This window comes from Cyprinodon tularosa, unplaced genomic scaffold (assembly GCF_016077235.1).
Source record: "Cyprinodon tularosa strain WSP-4 unplaced genomic scaffold, ASM1607723v1 ctg375, whole genome shotgun sequence".
Classification (NCBI taxonomy): domain Eukaryota; kingdom Metazoa; phylum Chordata; class Actinopteri; order Cyprinodontiformes; family Cyprinodontidae; genus Cyprinodon; species Cyprinodon tularosa.
The window spans coordinates 568,033-589,314 of NW_024039091.1; the positions used below are offsets into that span (position 1 = coordinate 568,033).

At 42.2% G+C, this 21,282-nt stretch overlaps 1 protein-coding gene across 1 annotated transcript; it reads left to right on the forward strand.

The window, feature by feature from the left end:
• The first annotated feature begins 8,749 nt into the window (after positions 1–8,749).
• On the forward strand, positions 8,750–9,149 carry LOC119790940 (histone H2B 1/2-like). The gene has a single exon (XM_038296721.1). The coding sequence runs from the start codon at positions 8,753–8,755 to the stop codon at positions 9,083–9,085; it is 333 nt and encodes a 110-aa protein (XP_038152649.1). The 5' UTR covers positions 8,750–8,752; the 3' UTR covers positions 9,086–9,149.
• Positions 9,150–21,282: the final 12,133 nt, after the last annotated feature.

Below are 21,282 nucleotides of genomic sequence, written 5' to 3' on the forward strand. Positions count from 1 at the left end.
AGTTATATTTTATAAAAACTCTTACAAGAAGCACTTTCTTCATTAAAATGAGGAATGTGGAGCATCATGTGAAGTTCTACTTTAGCATCGGTTTGACAAATCAGGAATTCTTTTAGCAGCAGCATCAAACTGGGCAGGATGTCAAAGTGGACTCTGGTTGCTGATTGGTGGAGCTGGTCGGCCGTCATCTGCTGGGCGGAGCTCCAAGCTTTCTTTAAGAAACGGGTTGATGTATGATGACTTCATGCTCGTAATATTACAACTTTAGTCTTGTAATTTTATGGATTTATTCTCAAAATAGAAAATAAAAAAAAAATCTCTAAACTATATTGGAAAATGTAAAATTCTCAAAAAGCTGCATGAATGATCTGATGATCTGTTGATTGCAGCAGTCTGGATTACTGACAGAAAATGCAGGACCCGATAATTAAATTTCCTTTAGGGCCCCATTGTGTCGGCCCTTATTTTAAAAAGCTTCTGAAGGTGCAGTTATATGACGACCTTGCTCTTGTCCAAAATCATTAGACATTTTGGAGAAAACAGGAGCAAAGTTCACCTCAATGAATAAACTTCCTTCCAGTTTTTCAGGACATCTGGAGAAGAAACTGTGCAGCTATTGACCACCAGCAGCAATTTCTCAAGAAGCAGGAAGACCAGAAGCCGACAATCTGGGGCTCAAGTCCCACCACCAAGACGAGAAGAATGGCTCACCATCAGCTGTTCATATAAATGTCAGAGATAATCGTGCCAACAAATGCTCCAGGAATGTTCAGTGATTGCCTTTTGGTAAACCACTGATAAAATCCTGCAGGGATGAGAAACAGAATAGAGCCTTTGTCAGATTACACAATAGAGGGCTTGGCTGAGAAACTACTTCCTGCCAAAATAAATAAGCATAACCTCTGAATCATCACCATCATCTAGCAGATGCATCTGAAGGACCGAAGTTCTTCTGTCAATGTTCTACAGAGCCTCAGGAGGAAACCTCTGGACCTCCAGTCACAGAAAATAAAACTGAAATACTTCAGAGGAGCCTTCAGGGCTACAGGAAATTATAAAGCTACACTATATTGCCAAAAGTATTTGCTCACCTGCCTTGACTCACATATGAGCTTAAGTGACATCCCGTTCCTAATCCATAGGGTTCAATATGACGTCGGTCCACCCTTTGCAGCTAGAACAGCTTCAACTCTTCTGGGAAGGCTGTCCACAAGGTTTAGGAGTGTGTTTATGGGAATTTTTGACCATTCTTCCAGAAGCGCATTTGTGAGGTCGCACACTGATGTTGGACGAGAAGGCCTGGCTCTCAGTCTCCGCTCTAATTCATCCCAAAGGTGTTCTATCGGGTTGAGGTCAGGACTCTGTGCAGGCCAGTCAAGTTCATCCACACCAGACTCTGTCATCCATGTCTTTATGGACCTTGCTTTGTGCACTGGTGCACAGTCATGTTGGAAGAGGAAGGGGCCAGCTCCAAACTGTTCCCACAAAGTTGGGAGCATGGAATTGTCCAAAATGTCTTGGTATGCTGAAGCATTCAGAGTTCCTTTCACTGAAACTAAGGGGCCAAGCCCAGCTCCTGAAAAACAACCTCACACCATAATCCCCCCTCCACCAAACTTTACACTTGGCACAATGCAGTCAGACAAGTACCGTTCTCCTGGCAACCGCCAAACCCAGACCCGTCCATCAGATTGCCAGATGGAGAAGCGCGATTCGTCACTCCAGAGAACGCGTCTCCACTGCTCTAGAGTCCAGTGGCGGCGTGCTTTACACCACCGCATCCGACGCTTTGCATTGCACTTGGTGATGTATGGCTTGGATGCAGCTGCTCGACCATGGAAACCCATTCCATGAAGCTCTCTGCGCACTGTTCTTGAGCTAATCTGAAGGCCACATGAAGTTTGGAGGTCTGTAGTGATTGACTCTGCAGAAAGTTGGCGACCTCTTCGCACTATGCGCGTCAGCATCCGCTGACCCCGCTCCGTCAGTTTACGTGGCCTACCACTTCGTGGCTGAGTTGCTGTCGTTCCCAAACACTTCCATTTTCTTATAATACAGCTGACAGTTGACTGTGGAATATTTAGGAGCGAGGAAATTTCACGACTGGATTTGTTGCACAGGTGGCATCCTATCACAGTTCCACGCTGGAATTCACTGAGCTCCTGAGAGCGACCCATTCTTTCACAAATGTTTGTAAAAACAGTCTGCATGCCTAGGTGCTTGAATTTATACACCTGTGGCCATGGAAGTGATTGGAACACCTGATTCCAATAATTTGGATGGGTGAGCAAATACTTTTGGCAATATAGTGTATTTACTGATCTGATTACATGTATATGAGTCTGTAAAAGTATTCCAACCCCTTACACTTTATCTGACATTTCAAGCACTCATTTTAATGAATCCTTTTGGCAGTTTACTGTATGTGAGGCAGGCAGGGAGTGATGCATTGTTGTCAATCTGAGGGAAAATGATTCATAGTTTTTTTTTTGACAAGTTAAAGTCTGAAAAATGTAGTTTCCAAATTTCCATTTGCGAGGCAAGGGCTCAAACATGTACGGCTGGAAGCCCTTTTACACCAAGCCAATTTTAAATTGATTTTAAACAGATGCTTAATGTGATTTTCAAATGTAAGTTGAGAATCCATTCTAACTCCAAGATTTGTAACTATGGTGGAAAAGGGGATGTCTTGTCCAGAAAAGAAAACAGTCGTCATAGTTGAAGATTTAACCTGGTGAGGTGTTCCGATCAGCATGGCCTCAGTTTTGGAACAGTTTAACTGAAGGAAATTCTGAGTCATCCACTTCCTTATCTCCTCCAGGCAGGTAGTGAAAGCATTAAGTGAAGATGGTGATGATGATGCTCCAGTTCTAATATAAAGTTGTATATCGTCGGCGTAGCAGTGAAAGGAGATGTTATATCGATTAATGATTTGACCCAAAGGCAGCATGTAAAGGGAAAACAGCTGGGGCCCTAATACTGACCCTTGTGGGACACCACAGGAGACAGAGACAGCCTGGGACTTGGCCTTGCCTAGGCTAACACATTCCAGCCGATTGGAGAGAAAAGATTTAAACCAGTCCAGAACAGTGTCACAGAGACCGACCTCCGCATGAAGACGGTGTAGTAGGATGTTATGGTCCACAGTGTCAAAGGCTGCAGTTAGATCAAGGAGAACAAGGAGAGATGTAGACCCAGCATCAGCTGCCATGTAGATGTCATTAGTAACTCTCAGCAAGACGAGAAGGGCTTCTGCCGCCCTGGCGTCCTCTTCCACAACATCTTCGTCCCCGCTTTCCTCCTCTAAATAAAAAATGGATGACGGAGGAGACTCATCCACGACCTCCGACACTAAACTCTCCTCCTCTTGCATGTTTCCTCTGTCCATAGCGTTCCTTGACAGCGTCGTTTCTAAGTCACCAATTTAGTGCTACTTGGTCCCAATGGAATTTCCCATTGGGAACCTACTAGCACTAAGTTGCTAACTGGTTAGCAAGATGCTTCCCACAAACCGGCCACAACCAAACTTGCTTGCGAACCTTCCGCCACAACAATCCCGCCCCCTTGATAAACGACCAACGACTAACATTCACTGTATTCACTCCTGTAAAGTCGGGCACCACTCGGGAGAATTTGGAAATGCAACGGTTGGAACAGCCGCTTCTCTACGACTTTAAAAGCTAAATGTTGAGGGTCCAAAAAGACACATCCTATTTTGGAGCCGCGGGCTGCAGCCCCTTGGTTAACATCAAAGCAGATTCAGGGATCTGTTAGGTTTATGCTTTATACATCATGTGCACTATTACTTTGCTAGCCGGATTAGAGAGAGTGGATGGCCTTCCTTCACATTGTGGATGTCACTGTGTGTACGGAGGTCATCTAATCAGGAAAGCCTTTGTGTCTTCAAAAATACACAGGATATGGGCACATCTTGGAGCCAGACTGATAGAGGAGAGCTATCTGTAACCCTTGGGCATTGATGGTGTGTCAGTTTCTGATACGGACAACTAAGCATCCACCCGGTCCAACACATAGACTCATGAGCTATAAGAAGGAGAAGATGACCTTGTTCGGGGCTCAATCTTTGCCGGAAGCTTTGAGCCCACAGCTGTGCAAGCTCCAGATCAGGTCCTGTAACGACCTGATCTGGAATAAACTCTGTTACATTTTTACTCCTGTTTTTATAGTCCTTTTTTCATGGTTTTACCCAGTTTGAGTTAAGAGTAGTAAATAACTTGCTCCCAGGAAAAGAACCGTGAGGAAGCCCTGAGGCGCAACAGCCTTTTTTAGGGGACATAACTTCCTCCTTTAACAGATCTGTAGGGCCTAGTCAAACCCCAGACCAACGCCTAAATGAAAATCTGTGGAAAGAGGCGCTCAGATTTCTCCATCTAATCTGCCTGAGCTGAAGAATGGACCAAACCTCAACTGCACCCGGAACCCAAGGTGGTTCTACTGACTCACACATTTGTATTTATTAAAACCCCACTACTGTGTGTTCATCTAACAAGCTTTAAAAGGTGTGATCGCAGGGATGTGACAGGTCTTAATTCAATTCAGTTTATTTCTATAGCTCCAATTCACATCATGTCATCTCAAGGCTCTTTCCAGTTCACCAGATCATCCAGTCAAATTGATTCAAAGTTTTCTATCTAAGGAAAACCAGCTGATTGTATCGACTCATTGACTCAAAGGAAATCCCTCACACATGCTTATAGTGACAGTGGAGAGGAAAAACTCCCTTTTAACGGGAATAAACCTCCAGCAGAACCAGGCTCAGTGTGAGCGGCCATCTGCTGAGGCCGACTGAGGTTCAAGGAGACAGAAGCAGACATAGAAAAAGAAGCATAAATACTAAAGGCGGCCCTGTCCAGGAAATACACAGCCAGGCACACAAACTGAGCTTCTAAAGAAGAGATTTTTTATTTCTTTTCAATAATGATTAAACCACGTTCTGCAGTGTAGAGGCAGTTATTACATTTATGACGCTGGTATAAAAGGCAGCTCTCGCTCCTAAGCTGCATTTAAAAATTAATCTGAGTTTCCGGTTGCTGTAAAACACACCACTTGTACTTTTACACCCAGAGTCCTTCGGTTCCACATACCTCAGCTGTAAATGATTAAGCCACTCTGATAAATTAGTTACTGCCGGCACTAACTGAACTTTTTTTTTTTTTTCCCTCAACGGCTGCACTCCTCGCTGTGCAAATGAACATCTTATCTACCTGATCAACTCTAACAGCTGTGTTTTCCCCACACAACAAAAAGAAGAACAGGAAGTTCTTATTTGGACAACTGGTTTTAAGGAATCTTTTAAAATAACGGGAAACCTGGAACGTTTGGATCCATTTCATTGTCTGTCTTGATAGAAAACATCAAATGCTTTGACATAATCTGCACTTAATCTAAATCACTTAAGGGTGCAGTAGGAGATCTTTTCTGACACATTTTTTGCCATGTGGCTTGAAGATCTCCTCACAGCCGCATAGCAAACAGTGAAATAGAAGGTCTGGAAGTGAAATGAAAATAAATGGTCCCCGCTACAGTGAGAAATCAATGAGTAACGTCCACCAATCACAAAAGAGAGTCCGTTGTACACGATTGGTTCCTGGCACGTCAATCACGATCGTCTGCTTGCGCGTACCCTGACACATGAACGAATCGACCCCCCAGTTCTCGTGCATGACGCCATGGCTGGAAGCTAGCCGCTGTTATGCTACGTTCACACCTAAAGCAGCAAGAGCAGCTAAAACTGCTTCATTTTTTATGCTTGCACCAGCTTAGGCCTGACGCACGGCTGTAGCATCTTTGCTGCTCTAGCTGTGGTGGAAAAAGTGGGTCTGATGCACGTTGGGCGGAGCTAACCTATCCTTTCTTTGCCTGTAACAATGGCAGCTACATTTGCTGTGATCAGTGGGTAAAAAGTAGTTTGAATCTATTTTGAAGTGAGAAAGTCCACCTGAAAACTTCATCATCCAGGTTAACATCCTGCCTTCAAATATTATTTCTGTCGGAGCCGCTCAGACCCCCGTACACCGGCGGTGCGCTGTCACTGGGAATCCCATTCAACAGCAGCCTATGGCCCGGTCGCCTCTTCGCGGTTTGTGCGGAAGGCGTTTTTCATGTACGTAATCCAAACTGCAGGCACCAGAGGAATAAAAGCAAACATGTTTTGCTGGCAGATTTCGGCATTTTAAGTTAATTTAGGCGTTACTGTTTCAGAGGAGTGATTATTGCGCTCTGCATCAGCAGTGCTGTGTCTGACTCCCTGCCAGCTCCCAGATCAGCGACGCGCTGCTCCTGCTGCTCTAGACGCGCTGCAGGACCTTTTGCTGCACCGTGATGCACGTCCACCATTGACTTTGCATGTAAACTAGCTGCTTTTGCTGCCTCTGCTGCCTTAGGTGTGACGTAGCATTAAGTTGTTGTTCGCTCGTGTTACAAGCAATCGGTCTCCTGTTGTTTCGTTCTCGATCTCGTATGCGCGTTCATGTGTTTTGAAGGTGTGGTTTCGAGGGGCGGTCCTAAGGGAGAGGCATGGTTGTGTATTTTCAAAAACATAGCTTGCTGGAACCATTTTTCCAAGATCTCCTACGGCACCTTTAAACCGTTTTTATTAAAATATTAGATATCATATTCAAATGAGCCTGAGGCTGGAACCGGAGGCCTCAAAAGCCGTTGAAATAAGTCTTATGGAAATATGGCTCGAATGCAAAACATTAAACCAATTTTAAGCAGTGTTTCCCGTCTGTGAGCAATATTTTAATAAAGATAATTTCCAGCAATTTCAGGCAGTTAAGGGGGAAACAAATCAGTTTTTTTTTTCTGAAACTGCTGAGATGAACTTTTCCTCTAACGGCTGAACCCTGACAGGTGTGAGCCGTGTTGCTGCATGCCGTGAATGACGTTTTCCATCTCGGCAGAAATCTAAACGGCCTGGCATCGGGCCCAACGCATGTCTTTAGTGCAGGTTTATACAAAGGAGAACGCTGCGTCCTGATCCCAGCCTGCGCCCTCATTCCTGGGATCCGCAGCAGTTACTTCACACTCTGCACTGCTGCTATGAACTTTCACTCAGCACTAAGATGGCTTCATGCCAGCCAAAAATGTGCAACTTTTGTAAGCAGTTGTTTTTTCTGGTCTCCTCTGAGATTATTTTTTTTATTTGTTACCTTCTTTAAACGTTTTTAATTCAACTTAAATATGACAGAGCGGTTCCTCTGGAAAAAAGTGAGAATAGGAGGATAATATTTAGAAAAACACAAAGGAAACTTTATAGTCTTTATAAACTACAAATGCAAGTTTGCAACAAAAAAGTACTTTTCAGATGAAGCAATCCTGTCCCAACAGAACAGGTCAGAGTGAACCTGAGGTGTGGAACAGAGTTCATCTAAACTCACTGAACAAAAAGTTCAGCCCAGAAACATTCATACTTAGGCTGATTTACAATAAACATTTAGGGATAAAGAACTTTTGCCCTTAAATTACATTTCTTTTAGTTTTTTCTTCAAAGGAATCAATGAAATCTAATCATACAGAAACAATACAGTGCAGATTATTATTCCATTTAGGTTTATTTATTAGGAACAAATCTTTTGATAATTGGTTGTTCTGGATTAAAATGCATAATGATGCCACACGGTGAGTTTTAAAGATTGTAATAAAGTCTTTTAGGCACATAAAACAGAAACAGGCGATGAAACATGGAAATGGAGCAAAAAGGCCCGATGAATACTGACATAGGACTGAGACCTTAAGTGAAGAAGAATTCAGTGGAACAAATGAGGAGAAACAGATGTTTTTTGCTTTAGAGATGTAGATCTAGTCGCTTTTTTTTTTATCTATGCTTCTTTTTCTATGTCTGCTTCTGTCTCCTTGAACCCCAGTGGGCCTCAGCAGATGGCCGCTCACACTGAGCCTGGTTCTGCTGGAGGTTTCTTCCTGTTAAAAAGGAGTTTTTCCTCTCCACTGTCGCTACAAGCATCTTGTCTGAGGGATTGCAATGAGTCGATGCAGTCAGCTGGTTTTCCTTAGATAGAAAACTTTGAATCAATCTGACTGGATGATCTGGTGAACTGGAAAGTACCTTGAGATGACGTGATGTGAATTGGTGCTATAGAAATAAATAAAATGAAGAAATCAGTGGAACAAATGAGGAGATACAGATGCAGAGAAGTGACTAATTAAAAGAGGAGTTAAAAAAAATGTTAAAACTGGAATAAACACTGGAAGGAATAAAATCCAACAATCCAGAGAAAATGAGTAGAGAAAGTAAAGACAAAGGCAGAGATGAATAGAAGACCCAAACTTTTTACTGAGTTGAGCTGTCTTTCAACATTTAATCAAATAAGAGTAAAAATATACTTGATAAAATGCCACAGTAGAGAAATATCAGAAATATTAAACTATTTCTGACGCTTTGAATTAAAAAAGCTTCCTGGATGGGAAGCGAAACATCTTAAAACTTGGGAACAAAGTCCAGTGGATTATTTTCTAACCTGTTTGGAATGACTATGACCTGGATGACTGAGAATCCTCACCAGCAAATTTCCCACATTTGACTTGGACAGATTATGAAAAATTATTAAACGAAAATAAATTAATAAAAAAACAACTTTCTTAACGAGTCTGTGCAGCATCTCAAACCAGAACAGATGAAGATGTTTCATATATTAAATACAAAAATAGAATAACTTTATTGATCTCACATTGGAGAAATTTAATTCATTGCTGTTTCCAGGAACACACCAGGATGCCTGAACCCACCAAGCACGCCCCCAACAAGGGCTCCAAAAAAGCCGAGACCAAGACCGCCGGCAAAGGAGGCAACAAGAAGAGAAAGCCCAGGAAGGTGAGCTACGCCATATACAAGGTGCTGAAGCCGTTCATGTCATCCAGGATGAACTTATTCATCAACGACATCTTTGAGCGCATCGCCTCCGATGCTTCTCACCATGCTCACTACAACAAGCGCTCCACCATCACCTCAAGGGAGATCCAGACCGCTGCGAGCCTCCTGCTGCCCGGGGAGCTGGCCAAGCACGCCGTGTCTGAGGCTGTCAGCAAATACACCAGCTCCATGTAAACCCTCTGAATGCTGCAAGCCCAACAGACCAAACACGCCCCTCTGCATCAAACACATCCCCTAGTGGAGCAGTGGGCTGCCATCGTGGGGCAGCTGGGGAGCAAAGAGGGGTTAAGGGTCTTTGCCCAGAGACCCAGAGTGGTCGTCTGTGGGAGTGGGTTTCAAACTCACAACCTCAGGATTCTGAGCTCTATGCCTTAACCACTAGGCCACCAACCCCCCCTATATTAAAAACATAATGAGATCTAAAACACAGCAATAAACGTCGTGGGACGGTTTCTATGCTGACTGAGGCGGCAGAGAGGTGATTCCCAGAGAGAGATCTGGGAAGTTTATCTGAGTTTTTCTTTCTTTAGTGGCTTCAGCCAGGAGAGAAACACAGCTAGACAGATCAGACCTGTGCCTGGAGAGAGATCCACACAAAGGAAACAAGAGAATGGCTGTTTGATTACTATGTCTGCGGAAAGAGACAAAGAGCATCATCTACAGAGAATCATCTCTGAGGCTGGAATAAGAGAGAAGTATCATCAAGGTCGGAAAAGAGGAAACAGTTTTTTATGTCTGTGAGAAACTAAAAGCTATACGCTTGTCTCCAAATGTGTGTAAATAGCAGGCTTGATGCGTAGTGATGTCCTCCTGCTGGGCTGCTTATGGTTTCATCAAACTGTCAGCTGGTGCTTTTCAGATCCACGTCATCTCTCTGGGGCAGACTGAGTCAAACTGGGAGTTAATGTGCAACCAGAGCAGCCTGTGTCCAAATGCACTATGCTCCAGACCAAGGTCACCGTGACTCGTGTGCCTCAGCGTTTGAAGTTCTGGCAGTTTAAACGGACTGGGCTGAACCTGTCCTGTTCAGCAGGGCTGTGTGTCTGATTCTGGGAAATAAGATTATAAAAAAAAAATGAAATAAGAGCAATGAGCTCACCTAAACCACCTGACCATGACCTACTTCCATGTGGAGGAAGACGGACGGTTATGATAACCGTCAGCGAAAACAGTTAACAACAGCTGGGAATTTTTATGCTGGCTAAAAGCTATTTTCTAAACATTAAAACTAAATAATTACATTGTTGATATCTGAAAGCTGTTATTTCTGAAGCTGGCTTAAAGGAGCCAGTCTTTCTAAATGACACAGAGTTAGTTGCTGGATGCTGGAGATCGGCCTGTTTTCCAGTGTAGTCCTGTGCAGCAAAAGGTCCCTTACCTGCACCAGTGTCGCCTCAGGGTCCCCCCAGAGCAGCTGAAGGAGGTGAGTGTGGATCAGAAAGTCTGGACGTCTCTGCTTAGACTGCTGCCGCCGCGACCCAGCCCCGGATAAAGTGGAAGAAAATGAAAAAAAAATGTTCTGTTCTGTTCAAATGGTGTTAAAGACATGGATGACATCAAAGAGTGTGTTTTCATGATGACGAAGCTACTGCTCTGGAAGGAACCACAGCCACCTGTCATTAAACAGGAAATCTAATTTCATCACGGGGATCATAAATGTCTCGTTAAAACATCTCGAGGTTTTGTTTGAATTTCTTTAAATAATCAATTTCACAGAAAGCTTCACGTGCAAACAAACATAAGTCCCTTTATGGCTCTATTTGTGAATTGAAAACCGGAAATACTTTGTGGGATCAACCTTTCTCAGCATTTCGACAGAACTTGACCCTTAAAGTTACACAGAAACAACTCGATTCTGATAAAGTCTTATCTTCCCAGCAAACCCTTTGGTTCTGCTGTCCGCTCCAACCTTTTAAAACGTGAACTTGACCTCCTCCCTTTCATCATGTTAAAGGTTAACCCTCCTGTTTGAACTCATCCTTTGGTCTCCTATCTGAAGATGACCTTTGGCTCTTCACATTACGCCAGCTTCCTCTTGGTTTTCTACAGAAACATGAACATCTGCAGTTTCTTCAACAGTTAACTTTAAAAATACATACTTCCCCTTACAGTTTTAGACTCTGAAATTCTTGCCACATATTTTTGTGCAATTTGTCTTTCACATAAATACCTTAGCGGCCCCAACATTATGAGGATGCATTTAATACATGAGTGTTAGAGAGGACAGTTTGTCCACCAATTCTGATAAAGTGGTTCAGCTAGCCTTGGTTGCACCTTCCCAATGTTTTTCCCCAAGTTATAAAAGAAGTTGTGAAAGAATTCCAGTTTGTAAACATATTGAAAATATATGTTATAGTAAGCCTTCTCAATAACATGACTGTGATTAAGGAGGGCATGATCTAGAGGGAGGGCTGGCCCAAAGCATGCCTATTGTGACCCTGGCTTTGTTGTGGCGGTATGTGCTCCACGTGCTTATGCTACATGTGCGGTCTCTCCTGTAGCGCCTCTCTTGTAACTGTCATCCAAACAAGCCGCCAGCAGTGAAGTTTGCTCCCAGAGGCATCAAGGTGTGTGCGCTGTTAACAAAAGAAAACTCTGTACAGTAGCATCATGACTCAGCTTTGCAGATTCTAGGTCATCCTGATCAATGCAAATACAGCAGGCTTCAATTCAAGGAAGCCGAAAGAGGACGGGTCATTTAGGGGTTAGAGTTATAGTTAGTTAGATTATGCTGAGCTACCTCTATAGTTATGCTGCTATAGGCTTAGACTGCTGGAGGACATAGGGACCCCTTCTCATCATTCTGCTTCATTCTCTGTTCTCACACTCTGTAGTATTTGTTCATTTCTAACCTTATGCTGTCTCTTCTTTTTCTCATCATAGTAGCTTCATCTGGTCTGTTCCTCTTCGGCTGTGCTGAGAAATATCAGCTGTGCATCAATACCCTTCTTTCTAGATGTTGGAACTTAGCCTGTTTTACAGTTTACTCCTGTTTCTCTGACTGTGACTGGCTGAATTTGCTCTCCTTCATCCTCTGAAAGGGAGCTAACTCGGAGCTCGTCCACCTAGTTGTGTGTTTCCAGGATGGGGCCGCCTGTGGAGCTGGAGGTTTCTTCCTGTTAAGTTTTCCTCTCCGCTGTCGTTACAAGCAATCTTGGTTTGAGAGGTTGCCTTCAAGTCAATGAGTCGAAGAAATCAGCTGGTTTTCCTTTGGTTCATAGAAAACTTTGAACCAATCTGACAGGATGATCAGGTTGAATTGTCTCTGTAAAGTGCATTGAGATGACATGTGTTGTGCTATTGGAATAAACTGAATTGAAATTCTATCATGCATCTCTATCATAACACCCCTACATGCATGAACACCCACACATCATGTGTTTGTGCGTGTGAATTAGAGGAGCCCTCCCCATCCTCAACATGATGGGTGTGGATGTTGTGGTTCTGTTTTAGAAGCTGTTGGATGGATTGTGGATTTTATACTCACTACACGTTTCTTTTCCATCGCTTTTCCACACAAATTCCTTTATTTCTTTCTTCTTTACTCATTGTTTTCATCCTACTTCTTCCTTCCTTCCTCTACCTTTTATTATCTGTTTTTAATACACCCCATCTGGTGTGGCATAATTATTTTATCACAGCTCTGTCAGCTTCCAATGTTTCCATTTTTTCACAATTTTCCTGTGCCTTATTTGACTTCAGAGTCTCCAGGATCGACAAACACTCCTGGATAGGCTTCCGAATCAATCAACTACTGAGTGAAAGTCTGGTTGCCTTTGATTTCAGGCTGTTATAACATCATAACAACGTTTCGTTTGGAAGCACAGGTTGAAAGCAGCTGTCATTCAACAGGTTTCTTTTAATGATAAGCCAAAGTTGTGTTACTTTCCCGCTCTTTGAGGCAGCTGTCATTGAATTCATTGAATTCCAGTCTTGCCGTTGTTGTTTTTTTTTGGGGGGAGCCATACATAAAACAGCTGCTCAGCACAGTGACTGACACCACCACATTTTAGCCGGAGGCAGTTTAACAGCCTCTGTTCCTCAGGAGGAACACGTGTGTTAGCCGGAGTGTGCCAGGTCAGGTTCCAGCTGAGGTGTGAGGTACGCCTCACATGTTAGACCCAGGCTTCGGGGAAACTCCGCCCACATGCTTTCTAATCGTAGGAAACAGACAAAAAAACAGAAGTACGACGAAAGCAAGGATCAGTGTGATTTATTCATCGCTGGGTTGTTGTACTGGGAAAGCTGGAGCTGCAGGAAATGTCTTTATGTCAACAATGTGGTCCAAGTTCATGTCATCCACTGTTTGTGTCCCTGAGGCTAAACAGTGAAAGTGAAGGAGGAACATGAACCTGTGAGCTAAAGAACAAGTGTGCATCAGCTGTAAACACATGTAAGGGATGATTCAATCAGCATGCAAGGCCTCAACAAAGTTTGTTTATTTCTGCACAAGCAGGAGCACAAATGTCTGCCAGAGTGTTTGTCCAAATAAAATCTACATTCTTCTCAACCGTTTTCTATCAGCAGCTAAACTTTTTGCTGAAACAGTCTGGGAGAAAACAGGTCAGGAAGCAACTTATCCTGGGGTGCAGTTGGACAATTAGACGTATATTGAAGAAAAATAGCCTCATTAGAGTCCAACCTGCCAAACACACTGGTATAACGCTTAATGAAATGAGCTCATGTGATTGGCTAAAAGCTGCTGCACTCGCTCCAGTCCTGGTTGCTTTGGCCTAAATGATCAAAGAAGCTCCGAATGTTTGCAGGGAAATCTCTGCAGGTTAATTTGACAAGGCAAAACTTTGGTTTGTGAACTTTAAGTTATAAAAATATCGTTTTTTGTTTTTTCATTTTATTCAAAATATATTTTAATGTCTGCATTTTGTTTATTTTCTGTGTGCTGCTGCTGCCATTCTTGACCAGGTCCCTCTTCAGAAATATAACTTTTCCACTAAGGTTTTTATATATATATATATATATATATATATATATATATATATATATATATATATATATATATATATATATATATATATATATATATATATATATATATATATATATATATATATATATATATATATATATATATATATATATATATGTTATATATATATATATATATAACATATATATAACATATATATAACATAAAGGGCAATAAAACAATTAAAATGACAGGCATAAATGCTGCTTAAAGACTGCTGCAGACCATGCAGGAGACAAAGCAATCAGTCCTGTCCAAGCGTTCGTCTTCCTCAGCATCCAGGGTAGGTACCGGTGACTCAGTAATGTGGAGCTCTCTGATGCATTGGAGTTGTTAAAGGTATTGTGGATGAGTTTTGCGAATTTTTAAAAAGAACCCGCCCTCTCCACTTAAAATGCACATGCACAACCCTGTACCCTCTGTTTAAAGGTTTTTGTTTGCATCACTCATACAAGCTTACTTTCAAAAGGAGGAGTTGCTATTATTCCACCATGTCAGACTCACCACCGATAAGTGAAAATGGGGACGAGCTCGTAGGACGGCCCTACGCAAACATATCACCAGAATGATTGAAAATTAGGAGGACCACTAACTTTTGATGATCCACCTTGATAAAGAGCATCCTGCGCTATACCTTTAATTGTTATTTTCAGACGTAACATAGTATGACTAGGCTTTGAGTACAATCTTACTTTTGCTTTTAGTCAGTCTTTCAAAGTTGTCTAAGTTCTGAAAGACTGAAAAGAAATACAGTAAGATATTTCCTCTAAAAGTGGAAGGAGAATGGTTCATGCAGTGCAGTGCAGTGCTACTAGTGGCCTTTAGTGGCGCTAAAAGTATTTCTGATTCTGAAAACTGGAAGTTACAGGTTCAGTGCCCCTAGTTGGGCTGTCTGTTTTTCTAAAGAAATATACAGTAATAGATAAAAATAGACTTAATGAGAAGCTGAACCATCATCTCTTCATGAGCTTTAAAAACTTAAACTAAATTAAATTGTATCAATTCAATTCAATTTATTTCTATAGCGCAAATTCACATCATGTCATCTCAAGACACTTTATAGTTCAACCAAATCATCCAGTCAGATTGATTCAAAGTTTTCTATCTAAGGAAAACCAGCTGATTGCATCGACTCATTGACTCTTCAGCAATCCCTCACATTAAGCATGCTTGTAGCGACAGTGGAGAGGAAAAACTCCCTTTGAACAGGAAGAAGCAGAACCAGGCTCAGTGTGAGCGGCCATCTGCTGAGGCCCACTGGGGTTCAAGGACACAGAAGCAGACATAGAAAAAGAAGCATAGATACGAAAGACAACTGTAAAAGGCGGCCCCGTCCAGGAAACACACAGCCAGGAGGTCCGAAAACGAGCTCCGAGCCAGCTCCCATGTCAGAGGATAAAGAGAGCACATCCAGTTAGTCACGGTCAGAGAAACAGGACTACACTGGAAAATAGGCTGGGCTCAAACATCTATAAACGAAGGTGTTGATGGCAGCACAGCTTATAACTGAGATCCTAATATCCAATGACTTCCTGGATATCTGGTCCATCCCAGGTCCCAACACTCGCCTCACTGAGCCTCACATTCAGTTCTGAGGCAAGTTTTAGTCGACCTAACCTGCACGGTTTCGGACTGTGGAAGGAAACCAGATTATCCGGAGTGAACTTATTCATGAGGCGGAGGTGTTAACCACCGGACCAGAGTACAGTCATAACGAAATCAGATTTCAGCGACTCAAGAAGAGCCTGAACCCGAAGACGGCAAATAAACTGTGCCAAAAACTTTATTCCCATCTTAAACTATCCCTGCTGAAATACTGAGTCATTAAACTATTCTGGCATTTAATAAAACCCATTTTAACAGCATTGGTGAATGTGCTGCAAATGTGTTTCATAAATTAGATGCATTTATAAATAAAATGTAAGGATTCTAAAGAATATAAAAAGTCTGAACAAGTTTGACAACCTCCAGTAATATAGTTATAAAAACAGTTGGATTTTTTTTCATGAAGATTCTGCCTTAAAATGACATCAGTTTCCACTAATGACTTCATCCATGTGGATATCAGAATCAAAGCCAATCAGAGCCCCTGTAGCTCACGCCTCGCCTCCCCCGGCTTCTACTTTCCAGAGAAACCCGACAAGCACACAGGCAACCTGAGCCCGCCCCGATCGGATCGGTTCCAGATAATACTGGGAACACGCTTCCGTTTGTGAATGAAAGACTATCTCACTGGAGGAAACCTCGTCTTGGATGAACTCCAAGTTCAACTCTGAAGTGGCGGGAAAGTGTGCATGACTGCACGTGCACACTGCAAAAAGTCACCAGCCGAAGCCAAGTTTGTTTTCTTGCACCGCAGGTTCTGGGGACATATTGTACATTTAACCAGAGCAGAGACTAGAGATCTGTGTTGATACTTTATAAGATGCACCTGTTCTGCTGCTTGATAGAGAAAATCAACTAATCAGATAGCAGCAAATTATTTCATTTTAGCTTCTGGATGTAGGAAGATGAGGTGCTGAAGTTTAGAGCTTCATCTCAAGACAGGAGATTTAAGTGACTGTATTGTTGATACCATTTGACCTGTTCTGACCATTTCACATGGCCTGCATCATCTTTAAAGAAAAAAGATCCAAAAAGCAGCAGAAGAGACAATCAAAACGCATTGTTGATGTCAGAGAAAAATGGGAGGGATGTTATAAAGGTATCAGTTTGGGCATCCAAGGTATGCAGATACCATCTCTGCTGGACCTGAGAGCAGATGGGCTACAGCAGAAACTCAGGCTAAAAATAATCAAGACTCATTAAAGGTGGATAATATTACACCTGGTCCAAAGAGTTACAGTTTAACCTGAAACTTTCAGAAGATCGACTCAGAATTTGGCTAAAAGGAAAAGTTCGGTCATATTCAGAATTCAAACTTCTGAAAGTTCTTTAAATGTAAAATTATTCCATCCTGTTCAATAAATGATCAGTGTTTTTAATTCAGAGTAATTTTCATGTGAATGTGCTTTACTAGAGGCATCCATGTTTGTCAAAGAACACTACTGCCACCTACTGGTTTGTGACGTCACGGTGCGGTATCGGCTGTTGATCAAGTCCCAGTGCTGTATCTGGTGTTTGTCACAACGCGCTATTATCCAAGTCGTCTTGAAAACATTCTTCGCAACAACAGTTATTTCTTTTATTTTAGTATTAGTATTGGGTATAAATAATGATCCATTGGTTATTCCTTGCTGATCAGACCTTTCCTTTATAGGTGGGAAAAATAACACCTGGTCCGATGAGTTTCACCTGCAACATTCAGATGATCGACTGAGAATTTTGCTTCAAAACCAGGGAAGCTTCAACCGCTCAGGCTGCTGGTGATTAATTGATTGACTTTATTGATCTCACAGAGGAGAAATGTACTCATCAGCTCAAATATTCAAAGAAGTAGAATGTGCCATAGGAAGAAAAAGGTGCATGGGATATCTATCTATCTATCTATCTATCTATCTATCTATCTATCTATCTATCTATCTATCTATCTATCTATCTATCTATCTATCTATCTATCTATCTATCTATCTATCTATCTATCTATCTATTCCCACAGTCTTCTGCCTTTATTTTGAATTTTTTGCAGCGTGTTTCTTTCTCTCCCAGCTGCTTGTTCACGCCCCGCCCACCCGCTCCCCTCATTGGCTGTCCAACTTTTGGCGGGCTTTTCTATGCAGCGTCATCACAGCTGTCTTCGTCAGCCAATCAGGGCAGAGGAACAAAAGTTCAGCGGGGTGGTTTCCCCTGGCAACGCGTTTGTGCAGCATGCCGCTGAACGGAGGCCACAGCAGGAGGAGAAGCAGATGGACGGGTTCTGTGTGAAGGAACCTGGAGTCTGACAGCGAACAAACGGTGGAGCATGAAGTTTGGCTGTGGAGGAAACATCCTCACTGTGTAATAATGGAGCTGACCTTTGCTGGCAGCACGTGAAGGATGAACAAATGTCAATAAAAACATAGGCTTGGATTTGTTTATCTGAATCTGTAAGGAAGCTACTGGGGAAACTTTGATAACTCACTGAAAATTCATAAAGCACAGTTACAGATATACAGAAAATATCATTCTAACAGTTATTTTCTATTGTATAATTTCTTTAATGTCATAGTTTTAAAGATTTTTATGTTGTCTTCTTTCTTTTACAGATGCACCCATGCCCTAATCCGGGCCAGTATCAATAACAGATATTAGTGTTGCTCTTCACCATATTTACCTGTAATATTCATATATTTCTCAGGCCGTCTGTGTTGCCAGATAGAGCCAGTCCAGCCTAAACATCTGTTAACAACTTTAAAGTCGTAGGGAAATTATATTCAAATGTCAAATCATTTTGACTTAAACATGTATATAAATGTTCTTTTTATCAGACGATATCAGAAAATTTCTATTTAAAAAAAAATCCTGTCTTAAAATCTGTGTTTTTTTCCCCCGTTCTTCTGCAGGCCAGTTAGTTCTACGTCAGCCTGAACACCTAAATTCGGCCAATCATATATCAACGGTCATCTGTCAATCAAATTTTTTTGATCATATCATCTTGATTCATATGTTGCAGCTAATATACGCAACGGTTGAAATCAGAATAATTTCCTTTCCCATTGAGTTCAGAACATGCATTCTCCCTGGGCCGGGAATCAAACCGGGAACCTTCTTGCTTCAAGGCAGCAGTGCTATCCACTGCCCACCACGCAGCCATCAGAGCAAATGTTATGCACTAAAAATAAAATGAGTTTTTGCATGTAAATCATCTTATTCCATTAACAAATTGTCTTATAAAGCTCATGCAAGTGAAGATTCTCAGTCATCCAGGTCATAGTCATTCCAAAACAAGTTTAAAAAAAACAATCCACTGAACTTTGTTTCCAAGTTTGAAGACGTTTCTCTTCCCATCCAGGAAGCTTTCAATTCAAAATGTCAGAAATACCTCTGAGTTCGATATTTCAAAGCTCCTCAAAGCCAAAATAGACATATTTAAATATATATTTCAGTTTTGCTTTTCATTAAAAAATCTTTCATTTTAGGAACAACTTCATCATATTTCCCAACACATCTTGAAAGTATTTACTTCATTATTCTTAGCTTCAGGGATCCGTTCCTAAACTGAAACCCTTTTCCATGATTTCATATCAGCAAGTCTAACTGGAATTTAATTCACAAAGAATCAAAACAAGGTTCTGGATGGAAGTCCTTAGGCTCAGTTCTACAAAGTTTGTGATAAAATTCCACCAATCAGATTTGGAGGCTCAGTAACACCAAAAGAACAGGAATCAAACATTTTCCTCAGTTATAAATATGCTTTTATTCTGAAAGGCCGGGCTGCACTTTTACTCACTCAAGCTGCTATATTTAAAGGATGAGTGAGGGAAATCTGAGCTGCAGGGTGATGCAGCAAGTTTATTTTTGAAGGAGGTCAGCATGTTCACTACCTTATATATTATAAGTTATCATCAGAATTCCTGATTATAAATATCTCGGTGCTTTACGACCCGATAGAACCTGAGGTCCCGTCACCATCTGCTCCAGGGGAAACAGGTCCATTTAAATGATGATTATTTCCTTTGTTCTGTCATTTTCTCTAATGCATTGCAGGTTTATCGACCTGTAGAATAATACTTGGTTGGTTATTAAGTGAATATAGCTCTGATAGGAGAAATAATAAAGTTCAGGTTAGGTAAGGAAACAGTGAATCAGTTAGTGTAAAACTGAAATTTATGACCATTTAACTGCAATAATAACAATAATCTCAGCCGCCTTTATTTAAACCAATGGCCACAGCAGCAGCTGGTTCGGAGATGGGATCCTGCTATGGTTCCAGTCAACATGTGAACAGGAAATGGTTGTGGAAGAAAGGAAAGAGGGAGAGCAGAGGGAGATAAAAAGCTGTGTTTCCAGCAGACTGACGTGTTTTAACCGGACACGTCTCTGGTTCTGTGAACAGAGGATGGAGCGGACCAGATCATTGTTAAAGGAGGTTCAGTCCAAACTGACCCACCAGGGTCCTCTGCTGGAGAGACGCGACACATCTCTGAAACTCAAACCTCAATGAGCTCCTGGCATCGTTCAGGATGGATGTTGAACACTTCCTACCGTCCCTGATGAAGATGTGGTTCTGTCCGTCCCCAAGAAGACGAAACATTCAGACTTGGGTGGTTTACTCTCAGCTATCACTGCACTCTTTAGCTCGGTGCTGCCAGCTGTGTTTGTGTCCCGTCACCACGGCCCGGTTCTGGTGTTTCTCAGAATCAAAGCCCATCCAGGATTTATGGGAATTCTTTGTAAGGCATAATCCTTGATTCTGTACATATAGAGCTATGTCAGGATTTTATTCAGATGATTTTTTTTTTTATCATCACAGGGATTGTAAAACATCATGATTTGTGCTTAAAGAGGGAGCTGACATGTCCTCTGACCCCGCTATTCTCAACGCGGGGGTCCTGACCCCAACTGGGGTCGCTATGATTTCTGTGTCTCAAAGAGGCGTTTTTAATACTCAAATCCAGTTACTGTTGGCTGCAGCTAGGCTTCACCAAAACCACAGCTGTCCAGTAAGGTCTTATCATTTAGAAGAAACCCAGCGCGATGGGCTCTGCAAGTGGATGTGGGAGGTGTTGAAATGTTCCTGGGGTTTGAGGACTTTATGGAGAATTACGACATAATCAATCAAACCCTGAAACCATTAATCGCCTCTCAGCTGAAGAGACTGAAAGTTTGAATACGTATTCCCCAAATTATGACAAGATGGAAAAGTACGACTGGATACGGCAGCCTTTGGCTGGTCATCAACTACCAGTTTTAGTCTGTGAGGCAGACACCCTGTATACTTTTAAGGTTTCCTTTTTGATAAAGCTTATAGTTAGAGTGGCTCAGGTTATCCTGAGCTATCTCTATAGTTATGCTGCTATAGGCTTAGACTGCTGGAGGATATAGGGACCCCTTTTTCATCATTCTGCTTCATTCTATCTCTATTCACTATTCTCTCTCTGCTAGCTTCATCTGGTCTGTTCCTGTTTGGCTGTGACTCCATCCTGGAGAGAAATATCAGCTGTGCTGCTGCCATCAACACCTTTGTTTATAGATGTTGGAGATCAGCTTGTTTTTCAGTGTAGTCCTGTTTCTCTGACTGTGACTAACTGGATGTGCTCTCTGCATCCTCTGACATGGGAGCTGGCTCGGAACTCGTCTGCCTGGCTGTGTGTTTCCTGGATGGAGCTGCCTTTTAGCTCTCTGCTTCTGTCTCCTTGAACCCCAGTCGGCCTCAGCAGATGGCCGCTCGCACTGAGCCTGGTTCTGCTGGAGGTTTCTTCCTGTTCAAAGTGAGTTTTCCTCTCCACAGTCGCTACAAGCATGC